Below are 13,976 nucleotides of genomic sequence, written 5' to 3'. Positions count from 1 at the left end.
CGGAACATGATGCGGTTTAGTTAAATAAAAAAAGAAGAAGGAAATCACACTTGCGCGTACGATTGTTTAAAAATAGGAAAGCTTTCCTGCTGCGAGGCGGTTGATCGGCGTGAGGAAGGGAGCAGAACAAAAAAAAAAAATTCCGAACCACACTGAAGCCTCATTTGTTCGGGGGAAAACCCTTGGCCAAACATGGTGAAGCGAAAGGTGTGAGAAGTTAATGAAATTTCATTTCATTTACAATAATGCGTTCCCCAAATGAGAATCCGTTCCAGTCGTTTGCCCGGGTGACTTCATTCAATCGTACCGGCACTGGGGTTTTCTCGAGCTTTTTTTTTGTGTAACCAGAATGGAATGGAGATGGCAAAAGAAACCCCTGAAAGCGATTCACTGTACCGAATAAAATTCGCTGTTTGCTCTTACAGTCAGCTTTTTTCCAGTTCGTCAAGTGAAAAAAAAACCAGCAAAAGTGCCGCGAGACGAGTCATTCATAAAGGAAACAAAATATCTCACACAGCCGAGCGAAGCAAGAAAATCAGGTCGAAATCATTTGCCACCACCACCCCGTTTGGTGGGCGTATATGGACGCGTTATGTTTGGTGGTGGTGTGGTGGGGGGGGGGGGGGGGTATGGGGAGAAAGGGCGGAACAGGTGCGATGGTGGTCGGCTTGAGACCGGAGACGAAAGGATACTTACAGCGCACGCGAAGTGTGACGTGATTGCTCGTACCGCGGCCCTCGGTGTTGGCCGCCATGCAGGTGTAATCTCCGGCCAGGCTACGGGACACGCCTTGCAGGGCGAGCGAATGGTCGGACAGGATGATGCCAGCTGTGACATTATGATGGAGTTCGTTTCCCTGTTTGCACGAAAAAAAGAGTGTGAGTGAGAGAGAGAGAGAGAGAGAGAGAGAGAGAGAGAAAAGACAAACGATAAAAAATGGTACAGTATTGTCAACAGTGTCGCAGGACGACAAGGACACACCGCAAAAGGTGCTTTCGTTGGATGGCTTTTACGGGTTCGGGGGGGGGGGGGGGGAAAAGCAGTTGGTAAGGAAGGAGAAGTAAAAAGAAAAACAGTCACATACACATACGCACGGTACTTGCTCAACCATCACCTTAATACACCTGGCTGGAGGACGGTTCCACCAAGATCTTTTGAAAATCGTAATTGAAGGTGAAAAAATTGCCCATCGGAGTACGGTGCCCGGAGTACACACCGAAATCCTTGGGCGCGAATTGAATTATTTACTCAGACCGCTTTTAATAAGGATCAAGTGAAGCTGGTTGTAAGAGTGTGAGGTAATCTACAGACCACGGTGCCGGGGTGTGGAAAATGAACTTCCAAGACGCGAGCGTAAAACCCACCAGTGTTGCCGCTCTAGTTGTTGTGCTGCCAGTGTGCCGCGCATACACACGCTACGCAAGCATTTTGTTGTTTGGTTGCTGGTTAATTGTATTCCCGCGGTGAGCAACACGATAATTTGGTGGGTGGTGGGTGGAAGAGTGGGTGAGGTGGGATCTTCTAACGATTATGAATGTACCGTGCAGATAATCCGAATTTTCGACATCAAACAGCGTCCCGAGCTTGGTGGCTTGGTGGCGGAGTAAGGAGTAGTGCAAAGTAGTGAGGCTCTTTTCAGTAACAACGACAACGGATGTGTAATGTGCGGTCTGTGTTTCGTAGGGGGGTTCTGTTTTTTTTTTAATTTGGTAAGGTAAGGTTCTGTGTGTGTTTCGTAGCTGTGTAGCTTTGCTGTGTCAATTAAATTGTTAATTATTCTGCTTGGAACATCATTCTAAAAGGCATCTGCTTATCGTTTTAAGCGTATATTGTTTGGCGTGGTGTGAATGTGATTCACGAGTGTGTGTGTGTGTGTGTGTGTATGTGTTGTGAGTGTAATCAGTGTGAGGGATGCGTGGGAAGCTGGAAAAACCAGGTTGGCTGAATGTGTTGTTACCAGGTGGTTCTGTGAGCAAGCTTAGGTTGTAAATGTGTGTTTAATTGCTCCTTGAAAAGTGTTTCTTTAGCAATTAATGCTTAGTGGAGAGATGATGATGGTGATGATGATGATGAGAGATGATACCAAGCGAAAAACAGGTGTACTTTAAGCATATGTCAGAATGCTCAGTGACAGCTCAGTAGTAACAAAAAAGCTTATTTTAGTGTTTGTTACAATAAACAAAATCTGGTAATTGTTGCAAAAAAAAAAGAACTGGTGCTAGGATACGTTTAACTCCACATTATGGTTCGTAGAAATAGAAATCCACCCCCCCCCCCCCCCCCCCCACAGGATATATTATGCTGAGACAAACAAAACACCCACCGCAAGCGCAGTGCTGCCAGATAATGACCATTATTTTTACAAGAGCATTTCGAAGAATGATTAAATTCAATCTCTTCCCGGACCCAAGGGCCGTTCCACTTAAGACACGTTTGAATTAACATTTTTTTTACGAGGAGGTGTATTTTATAGCTCTCTGCAGTCTACCCTCGGTAGGGCAGTAAAAGACGAGAAGAAAAAAGGAACAAAAAAAAACCCCCAGAACCGTATAATAAGACACTCAGTTTGCGGTCAGTATCCACTTATCCTGCAGATGCCCCTGGTCAGTGTTAGCAATGCTAGGAAGAACTCAACTGTCTACCAGCAACGACCAGACAACCCGAGTATCGAACACATATTCCGCCCAGAAACGAAACCTGACGCTATGTGACTTAGCGGCAACTCGCGCTCCTAACGAACGCCATAAAGAACGCAATTCTCTGGTCTCATTTGCAACAATCTCCCTGGTCGTGGAATGGCCTCACACGGTACATGGCAAATCCCACTTACAACCAATCCTCCGGTGGTTAGGCAAATCAAACATTGCACGTTTGCCTTATGAGATGAATTTTGGACCAGAGGCGCTTACAAAAGGACAGTATGAGAAGGGAAAAAAAACAAAGGAAAACAAGCTCTTTCGCCCATCTGCAACAGTGCATTCGTGGTAGCGAAAGCAACTGAACCGAGTGAGAAGCCTGTGCCGAAGAGTGTCCCGGGTGGAATCGGGATACAAACGTTGAGGAATGTTCCTTTATCGCCGTTGTGATGCTACAGCACCGTGCGTGGTCTGGTAGTCTATCAGGAACACACATCCTTACGATCATTTTTCCACCCAAGGATGGTGCCGGTCCATTCTTGCTGAGCTCAGGAGCTTTCAAGCAGGGTCGCAATGTAGCATGTACCGTTTACGGCTTTTACATTCGGAACGGGCGAAGATTATAACGACCTTGAAGTGGAACGAAGGCTTCTGGGCATGTAATGCATATAATCGGGATTGGATAAAGGGAGCAAGAGGATGTGTGCCCAGTTTTGGACATGGTTGGACTTGGGAAAACAAAAAAAAAAATGCCACCAGTCACTGAAACATACAAACCATCATACTACTTACATCGTGATACCAGGCGAGCTTGTACGGTTTAGGGTTTGATTGGATGTGGCAGTCGAAGTAAATGTCGTCACCCTCCTTAATGTCGTCCGGATTAAGGGATGATCCCATTTTTAGCGTCACGATCGGCATGTCTGTTGGGAAGAAAGAGGGAGAGAGAACGAGAAAATCGAAAAAAGTAAGTAAGAGTATGTTTTATTCTTCGATTATTACTACCATTCTGGGTTTTAATGCTTCCCTTTGACGGTAAACACAATTTAGAGCAAACAAAGAGCACCAGTTCTGTCAAACTTTTCACCCCATTCCCATGCATGCAGTGGCCACTAGAGAAGCTCGTAAAAAGCTCGACGGTATAAAAATTCAAAGTGATGCAAACGGGTGGACAAAAGGGACCGTGTTATAGTAAGAAAACTAAAAGTCACGACTGGAAAACATCCATTACGCTTCTTAGAGCACTGCGTTGCGATTTACTTGTAAAATCATCCGGTAATCAAAGCGGCACGAATCACTCGCCCATTCCCGGTTAACGCCGAACGTGTCCCGTTGCTTGCGTTATCTGTCTCCGTTGATGCTGAGTTCAGGAACAATTCTTCAGCAACAAGAAGAGCTGTACGGCATCCGAAAGTATCGCATCGTGTTTTTATTGTCGTTACCGGACCAGACAGCTACGCTTCTGGTCTTCTTTTTTTGTTGAGCCCTATCGCGTGAGGCTCTAAGGAGACAAGTTTTATGCTACTTGTCGTTGGCTAACGTTGGAAGAGTGTTTTTTTTTTCGTTGTGTCTCTCCCTCTCTTATTTATTTACGATCCAGTTCCGAACGATGGTTACACCGGGAGGAACACAGTTCAACTACACGGACCTGCTACTAGGAAGGGGGGGTCCGGATTCTTAGATATCTAGCACTCGTCGTGGTTAAGTGGCGTTTCTTCACCAAGTATCGGATGAAAATGTTGAGCGAGCGAGCGAGAAAGAGGAACGAAATATCAGCAAAAAAAAACGTTCGAAAAGTTTCCTCTCACAACACACTGAACGGACGGAGGACTTTCGAAAGGACAATTTCAAGTGTCTGCTTTTTATCATTTCACGGTTGCATAAACATGGTGGGCACAACACATAAATAGGCAGCAACATGCTTCAACCTCCGGATAGAGATAAAATAAGCAAAAAAGGACGGGAGATACGCTAGTCTATGGCAGCTTCGTTGGAGCAAGTGTGAGGGGCGCACGAAATCTTGAATGAAAAGCTTTTGCGAAAAACTTTAGGTCCACAAGAATAAGTTAATTTCCAGCTTTATGGTACAGTATTTATTAGATTTGGTTTCGTTTCGTACTGGGAACGCTTCCGTTTCGTATTTGGTTACCTATGGGAAGGTAGGATTTTTCGCGTTCTTTTTTGCTCGGTTTCGAATTATACGGTCGCGTCTCAATTAGGACCTTTCCGTGAAGCTAGACGAGGGATAGGGTAGAACATGCTGAAGAGCCGGCGGTTCTCCTTTGTGCATCGGTTCGTCTGCAACCCACAAATAGTGATGATGGCCTTAGTTGAAGTTTAGCATTTATTGGTAACGCAATAAAACGCCTGTAACACCCGCCCTCCCAGGAAAACCCTCCACCGTGGATCTGCGCGGAACGCAGTTTTATCGTTGCGATCGAACGTTGCGAGCGAATAAAACTGATAGGATGTTGTCGGTTGGGCTGTAAATGGAATTCAATTTCCGTTTTGTTCCGTGGAAGGAAGGTTTTTTTTCTTTTACTTTTCGTTTCTGTGTGTGTGTGTGTATGTCCCTGTGATGTGTTGAAGGGGCGGTCCACCAGGTTTTACTGCTTGCCCATTGCTGGCAACGATACCTTCAACACTCGCACCAGATCAATTCAGATTCATTCCCGCGTGTTCGAAGTCAATCACGACGGGCTGCGTTTTCAGTGTGTCTGGGGTGATTTATTTTGCTTTTTTTTTTCTTGGTTACCCCAATGACGGATTGTTTCCATACATCCATGCAAACCGAAGACAGACGTTAATAAGACAGTAAATAAAGACGTTAAAGAAAGCCATAAACTGTAAATACAATTTTACGCAATGCCATAAACAGAAAAAGATCTTTACCGCGTCCAGGGAAAATGGTTTGGAAAATGCTCGAACTTTAATCGCTTAATTTGGAAAACAAGACGCGCGTTTCTTTGCGCTACTACTGCTACGGTACCCCGGTACCCTCCCAACGGTCAGGATAGCTTATCATGATTGAGGGAAAAAAAAGATCGGCTACTTACAATGTACCACCAGTCGCCACTTGTCCTCGATTGCGCTGTCCGGGATGAGCGGATTCTCGGCCCGGCAAGTCAAATATTTGCCATCATCGTCCACCGTCGGCGTGTACGATATAACGCTGAGTGATTGGTTGCCCGTTTCCGAGAACTGTAGAATGAACGAGAAAGGAAAAGCAGAAAGAGCAATGAGTGTATTGGGAAGCAATGGAAAAATGTACGTGTGGGTATATGCAGGAGTAGAGCAGAAAAAAAGGATACGTAATGCAACGTTCCAGTTCGCAACCATTACGGCGCAACTTCCTTTTTAGTCGATGGAAAGTCCGCAATATTACACATTTCAATCACGTTCACGTACTCGGTACTTGGGGGTACGACTTTTTTTCTCTTTCCTGTACTAGCAGATGGTGCCCGTGCTGCATGATCTTAGCGCGCTATTTATACTTTGTATTCGATCAAGCTGCAACTAAGTATTACCCTGATTCGCGCTTGCAGGATGGCTGCTGGAGCTGGATAACGGACGAACGGTGTAGCTAGGGTAGAAAGTAACACATTTACTAGGAAACGGCACTGTTATTGCCTGTACTAATAGTACATTTGCCCGTCGGTTTGATAATTTATTGAAACAGCATTTATTTTCTAATGCACTTTGATGTAGGTTGAACATGAACTCGATTTTTTGGAGACTTGGTTCGATTTTTCCAAATGTTATTTCCCAATGGTTTTGCATATATTTGCGCACAATGTTGCTACAGTTTTCATAGTTCAAAGATATGAACAAAATTGCACTTAAAGCCGATTTACTTGGGCGCATGTTTGTGTTACAAGTTTTAGCAAACTGCAGTCCTTTCGATGCAATTTGAAATGCTCTCGTAGAAAAGAAATATTTTAAATGCAAATAATTATAGCTTAAAACTTCCCAGAAATAAACGATTTATTGATCAAGTTTGTAAGTTTTTATTGCAACCACAAAGAGATACTTTTCTAGTGCCTAGCAATTCGATAGTTTTGCGAGCACAGAATGTTTGAATTTCACCGTACCAGTTGAAATTAGATCATTTTTCAACACAAAGACAATGGCCAAAAATGACCCTTCACAAAACGATGGTACATTCATTGTTGCCTGCGCTAGAAATTAATATCAGTAGCCTGTGCGCTGACAGGCCTGCAAAACTGCAACAAACGAGCTTCGCGAAATAGAATTTCCAAATCATTACCCGTTCCCTGCAGGCAGACGCACTGCATAATAGGTATCGTGCAATTGTTGATTAATAATTATTGTCGATTGGTTTTGCTAATTATTTCCTCCAGCGGCAATACAATTTGGCTATTTTGTGCGGGCATCAATAGGCAAAATCAATTCAAAAATCGGGCCAGATAATTATGAGCGCAATTTGCGTCCCGCCAACGTGCGACATAAAGCAACTGACACGAACAGGCACGAGCAGTGTGGCACACTGGGGCAAGTGGGGTGTTTTGTGGTTTTATTTAAAACTAATATTTAGCTATTTCCATTTACTGAAAGTGGTGAGAAAGGAAAGCGATTCGCAGAGCGATTCGGTTATTCGATTTATTTACAGGGCACTGTTTCTGGAAAATTATCACTTCAAAAATAACGCCCTGAAGTTATGCAATACATTTGGTTTTTAAATATTAACAAAAGGATGAGCTATTATTTAGCAGCGCGAGAGCATTAGGTATTGTGAATAAAATAAACAATGTTTTCATCTAGCATACGCGATGGTAAAAAAGGACAGTTTTACTGTTTTTTTTTCTCGAAAACTCGAGGAGATAAAAACACGCAGTGCGTGAATTTCATTCTGAAGACTTTCGATGATTCCGGAGGTGTTTTCGGAACGATCGTTTGCGATTGACCGAGCGTGACGGGTTTCCATCCTGTAATTACAAAAACCGTCGCCCCTGCCAGTACTTACGTTCTTTGTCACGCGCTTCAGCATGCGGGTTCCTTTCCACCACGAAATGGCCGCTTCTGGGCGGGAGCCTGAACTTTTGCACTCAATCTCGTACCGCTTGTCGGCGGAGACGAACTTTTCCTTGGCCATGATGTGGACGGCGACCGGTTTGACTGTGAAAAGCGACCAGTATCGCAACACGTTAGCAGCTCATTTACATATACACACGCGCAGCAGCATCATGCCCGCCCGGTGGAAGGTACTTACGATTGACATCCAGGACGACTACTTTATTGTTGGGCGGCGTCAGGTTCGTATTGCTCGCGACGCACATCAGCCGGGCGTCCAGATGCTGTCGGCCAATGTTTGGATAGGACAGATGATTGACCGTCGTCCCGTCCGGTCGGGTTTCGAACGACTCATCGATGACACTGTTGTCCAGGTACCAGGTAACGTTTGGCCGGGGTCGCCCTGGGAAGAGGAAGAGAAAAGCAAGGGTGAGAGCAGGCGGTGAGTAAACTTGCACCACCGTTTCGTGACCCTAGCGAATAGCTAGAGAACACCAGGGGATCGACCTGTACGTATGTCCAGCTGTCGACACTTACCTCCTTTGACCTCGCAGATCAGCGCAATGTCGCTGCCCTCGCTGTAAGGTTCGACTGTGTTGGCCTTTTCCCGGCGCCGCGAATCGTAGATGATGGGCCGATCCGGTGGCACTGCAAATGAGAAAACACCCAGCGGACAAATGCGAAACGTGAGCACGACATGAGCTTCAATCGGTTGAGTGACGTTGGCGAACCGATAGCTGCCAGTTCAATAGCGGTTTTTGCTACTAGTTCAAACAATTATGAAAGAGGCTGTACGTTTTGTAAGAATTTTAATTAATGCAGGTGGGAAGATAAGCGTAGCCATGTACGATATAGGAAATGTTCCCGCAATTAAAGATCTGAAGAAGGTCTTAAATCGTTTAGAATTTGTCTACAGTCATTTACAATTTAGCTTGAGCTTTAAAAGAATATGTAAAAACTTAAAACTTTTTGATAAGGGGCAGCTAAAATAAGATACAATTATGTCCCATTTAAAAAACTTTCCACATCAACCCTCTTCAAAACGCATGCGTTGTATTTCGCTACCCCCCGTTGAAACGAGCTTTCGATGGAGGCGCCCAGTACCTTACCTATCACGGTGAAATTTATTTTCAGATTTCGCGTAGGCGAATTGCGAAAGTCAACGCGACACCGGTACATCCCTTCGTCCGAGAGTTTGATTTCGTCCACCAGCAGCTGGGCGGGATGCGAGGTGGCACGGAAAAAGGCTCGCTTGCCAAAGTACTTGTCCGATGAGGAAAGCCGCGCCTGAGCTACCTGGCGTCCCCGAACGTCAAAGTTGTAGAGCGGTTCGTTATCGTCCTCCTTGAACCACAGCACCATGTACACGGCATCGTCTCGCTCGAGTGGCGTAATGTCGCAGGGTAGGCTGGCCTGTTTGCCCAACACTCCGCTGACCGTTGTGATGGGAACTGAAAATGTAGGGAACGGAAAAAATATAACATGAAAATCATCGTACATCGTGCATTGTAATGGCGGTAGCCGACAGTATTTACATTGTAGTTGATAAAAGGCAATATCTTAATTAGTGCAAAAGCCTCGTACCGTGCTTAGAATATGGTTGACAATGTGAAGGTTAAGTTTATCCGGGTCTATCAACACAATCTCATTTACGTCATGTTCTATTTCGGACGGACCCAATCGATCGACATATTCCCGGAGCAAAGCCCCAGAGCTTATCACCACTACGTCAATAACTTTAATTCTCTGCACGTTGAATTTATCCTTTGAAATCGCTCACTTATTTACGATGCCCTAACCCCAGCACCAGGGCACAGCGTCTGGGACGAGATGCGCCAACCGACCGAACGCCATCAGCACCCGGTGAAGCGTACAGGTGAATGGATGCGGGCGTACCATAAAAGGACGCGAACCTCAATGACGTTTATGGTCCGTCCCGAAACCCAAACTCGAGCATTCAAACGGAAGGCTTCCGGGCCGCTTTTGGCTTTCCGGCAATCGAGTGCCGGGATCACAAAACCTGTGGTCCCCCGGTGCACGCCGGATCTGAATCGGTTTTTGAAAAAGGTTCTCGACGGGCCGGAGGCACACGGTAAAGCCGACCCAAAGCATAATCCCATTCCGCACCGATAAGCCGTAAGCTAACATCAGTCAAAGGCATGCTGGGCATCTGAGTGTCCCGTAGCGTACAGCCCCGAACGTACACCGTTGATGATTGGTACGGCAAGGGATAGGGCCACTTCAAACCGTGCACCGTGATCTCGATGGAAAATCCCTGCACATGAAACAAATTTTATCCAACCCCACGGACTTCACGACAGTCCACCGGGCACGGGGGCGTACATTCGCTCTCAAGAGGCACTCATTTGGTTGACTAATTTCCGCGCGCGCCAACGAGATGTGGTTATGGCGCTGGGTTGTGAGGTAGTGCAGTGAGTGTTTCCCAGCGTTGACCTCTCCCAATCCTCCATTTCCACTCTACCTACCACAAGCTCAGATTACGTTCCACCGTTTGAACTTTATTTTATTACACTTCATTGTTATTGTTATGGTGCTCGTTGTCGTTGTTAGATGACTTTGCTCACGTAAAGCAGGCCCTGCTTGTTCACTCATCCACATCAGCAGACACTCACACATCCCTATGAGCGAGAGCACACGCCCACAACCTATCACATGGTGCTCGTGCACGTAAAAAACGACCATCATCAATTCATAAATACCACCTGTGCCACCCTTGTTTGTGTGAAGCGGCACATGGAAGAAAAAAGCAGCAAGGAGCGCAACTGAACCGAATAACAGGAAGCTAGGTAAAAGGGGTTTGCTTATTTATTTATCACTGACATTTTTGCCATCCCTATTTCTTTTACTTTATGTTTATCTACATCACCTTTCTTATTTGGTGATTGTCGCGTTGCTATCCCTGTGCAGTAGGTGTGCACGCTGGCTGTGTTTAGTTTTTTCGAAGTGAGCGTAATACTTGAGATTTAAATGCCGAATTATTTCAGGGATACTTTTAAAATCTCAACAATATTACGTAAAACGAGTGATTTGAGAAATGTATTACGATGGAACTCAAATTTACGGTAGAAATATTCAGAATTTCCAAACAAGGTTCTAGATTTTAATGTGGTTATTGATAAACTTGGAATAACTTTGCTTTTCTTAGTTGAGTTAAAAAATGTTTTACATTAGATATGCTGTTTTGTTAGCTTTAATAGTCACTACTGATTAAAATCTATCTTTTTTTATAGAATCTAATATTTTGTTTATTTATTTACCATGAATTCTACACCTCTTTCCTATCCATCAGAAGCTTTTTTGGCCTAACTTAAGTTTGCATGAGTCATTTGCTTAATTTTTTCCAATCGCAAACTAACTCGAATAATAATGATGATCCATTTGATGTACTTTTTGGAATTATAAGATCTCAGTTTCATATCGAGCTTTAATGTACTTAAAGTTACAAAAAATTACAAAAACATCACTGTTATTTTTCTTGAACGCTACTACTATTCTCTAGACTGGTCTGGATTGGATTCTTTAGATTGGACCCTTAAATCTGTGGAATAGCTTCAAATGATTTAAACTCAAAAAGTTTTATCAATTAATTGTTTATTGCTTTAACCACATCTCACACTTCAAAAATACCCAGTTTGAGAAACTACCCTTCATTTTTCAGACTTTCAAACAGCTTATCAGTATCATAATTAAATTTGTAATTAGTTTTTGTTCTTTAAGGAACAGCCGATGATAGTTTTAAAAATTGTTTGTTTAAAATTTTTTCCTGACTATTAATACTCTGAAAATAAATGATTAATTTGAATTTGGTAAACTCACTATTCCTTCAAAATTTTATTTGATACTCTTTTGTCATCTTTTATTTTTCGAGCGCTTAAAATTTGTCTGCATGTAAGTGCTCTTTAAGCTGGATCTTTTTGAATGGAAAAAAAAATCTTTAAGAATCTAAGAAAAGCTCGTTTAGTTACATTTAATATAAATGCTAATTGCTTGACAGAAGCAAGTTACGAAAGACGTTTCTTTTTCACTACAGCACAATGTATATGCCGAAGAAATCAAACCGAAGAAGATACTCCGATTGGTTCCCTTTAAATGCAGTAAGAATGCTGTACGTAAAAAAAAAAATCACAAAAATTAAACCAACTCGCAAACCATGTGTTAAAACCATTCCTGAATGCTGAAGAAAGTTTTGACTGCTGAGTCTCAAACACCGGTACGAAAACATTTTGGCTGTGCCTCTTGCCTGCGGCTTTAATGCAATTAAACCCCCAAAAGCCCCGAGAGCTTCGCATACCGGTAAACCCTCTGGATAACATCGCATCACATAGCCGGTAAGTAGAAAAGGTTCCATTTTACTTTCGGTACGGGGCTTTTTTGGGCTGTGCTTTGTTTGCAGCATTAGGTTGCTCGTTTGTACACCACCGAGCATGGGTATTACCGGTAAAGATGTGTACCAACGGTATGGTTGCACCGGCCCAGCCATTCTTAAGGAAAGAACTAAACTTTCTTCGATTTTTGGTCTCGCCCAAAAGATTCCCACAGCCGTTTTTGGTCGATTTTCATTACAGTGTGGTGCAGAGTGTGCTATTTGCAGGGTTGATTTTATTTAAGACGACGCTTTAAGCACGGGAGTTGGTATGACCGCAACGATTTTCAGAACGGAAACGAGTGCGTTTGGGAACATGTAGGAAAAAAAAATAGCCAAAAATCAGACGAATGATCGGTTGGGTCTTATCGTTTTCCTAACAAGCATTTCGATTCGAGATTAGTTGCCAGTTGACGGAAATAAAATTTCAATTAGAACGCCTGTTTTTTGCTAATTCATTCTGTGCTCCTCAGTTCTGCTTTTTCTTCCTACCACCAGAAGGAAAGCTTCTCAGAGGCACGGTTGACGGTTGGCCGTTTGATTTGTTTCTTCCAATAATACCCGAGCTCCGGTTGTTAATCAATATTTACAGCGTACCCTTTTTTTTTCGTGTGGGCAGAACACGAGCCAAAAAACGGTCGAAGAACATGGCCCTAAAAAAGAAGCCGCAGAAACAAAAGAAAAATTGGTGGCTTGGACCACCTTTTTGGCATTTCCCGGTGTTTGTTTGCCACTTCCGTGCCACCCGTACCGCGAATGAGCTGGGCAAAGGCTCGCTTCCTAGAATGCATACACTCACCCACCCACACACACACAGACACATTCCGAACATGCTCGCTTCCCGGAAGATGTAGGAATGAGAAACATGCCGGAACAATTTTAATTGCCGACAGCCGAACCCTGACCGTTCCGGGTGTTGGATCTTTCGGTAAAGGCAGGCACAAGAGTGCAAAGAGAGAGAGAGAGAGAGAGAGAGAGAGAGAGAGAGAGAGAGAGAGAGAGAGAGAGAGAGAGAGAGCGAGAAGAAAACCAAACTCCTCATAGGAGAGGAGTAAAAAATCCACACAAAACACGTGCGTGGAGATGGCGTGAAAGAATCAATGAACCCCCTGATTATAGGGCACGATACACCTTACGCCCAAGCGTCGGGAGAAGTTATAAAAAAATGAGGCAAACATTACACCAATATCGAAATCGGAAATATGTGGCCTTCATGCCCGAGGTGAGTCCCGAGTTTGCAATACCGCACACAGGCTCGTCGTCGATTAATTAATGAAACCGTTCTTATTTTCCAATCCTCACCAACTCTTTACCGTTTCCCCGACCGTTGGGTCGCGTTGAATAAACCGCCATAAATCAAAGCTTTGGCGCCGTTATAGGCGAACTCGAATGGACTAAATTCTGGGTGGGCTTGGGCGATTGATGATTGAATTGGCGGTGTAGGGGTTTTCGAGCCGAATCGATTGATTTCGGATCCGTCATTAATTTTGCCCAGGACCGCAGGCAACATTTCCTGCCGGTCTGCTATACGATTGACTACGACTGATGTGTGCTGTATGTTGTCGATTTCAATCCATTCGGTTTCGGTTCCCAGTTTCTGGAGGTAATCTACGGGCAAAGCCGGACATGGGAATTGTGCCAGAAATAGGTGTGCCAGAAAAAAATCCATTTTTCCAACTGTTTTCGTCTTCGACGTTCGCGCATTCGATATCATGATTAATTCACAACCCCTATCATTGCGGTTGTGAAAGTGTCAAATATTAAAACCGCTCCTGCTCTGCGTTCTGCCGAATCCGATCAAATATTCAACGGAGTCACTCGTGCACTCTTTCTCGCATGTTGTCAAACGGTCTCCGAACAGAACCTGGATCGAATTAGTCGGAGTTGAGTCGGCAAATGTCTTAACCTTTATCAAATTTAATCCG

At 44.2% G+C, this 13,976-nt stretch overlaps 2 protein-coding genes across 2 annotated transcripts in view; both read right to left on the bottom strand.

The window, feature by feature from the left end:
- LOC126557127 (uncharacterized) overlaps positions 1-13,976 on the bottom strand; it is a 402,968-nt gene that overhangs the window by 42,776 nt on the left and 346,216 nt on the right. The gene's annotated exons all lie outside the window — the stretch shown is intronic.
- The window catches only part of LOC126556957 (hemicentin-1), a 39,995-nt gene that overhangs the window by 8,361 nt on the left and 17,658 nt on the right, over positions 1-13,976 (bottom strand). Inside the window, exons 2-8 of the mRNA XM_050212537.1 lie at positions 8,777-9,118; positions 8,205-8,315; positions 7,867-8,070; positions 7,621-7,772; positions 5,693-5,837; positions 3,429-3,559; positions 697-856 (exon numbers count right to left, since the gene is read on the bottom strand). Coding sequence (XP_050068494.1) covers positions 697-856; positions 3,429-3,559; positions 5,693-5,837; positions 7,621-7,772; positions 7,867-8,070; positions 8,205-8,315; positions 8,777-9,118 — 1,245 coding nt within the window. The remainder of the gene's footprint in view (positions 1-696; positions 857-3,428; positions 3,560-5,692; positions 5,838-7,620; positions 7,773-7,866; positions 8,071-8,204; positions 8,316-8,776; positions 9,119-13,976) is intronic.

The sequence above is a fragment of the Anopheles maculipalpis genome, chromosome 2RL (assembly GCF_943734695.1).
Source record: "Anopheles maculipalpis chromosome 2RL, idAnoMacuDA_375_x, whole genome shotgun sequence".
NCBI lineage: Eukaryota > Metazoa > Arthropoda > Insecta > Diptera > Culicidae > Anopheles > Anopheles maculipalpis.
This window is presented reverse-complemented; position numbering and strand designations above follow the sequence as displayed.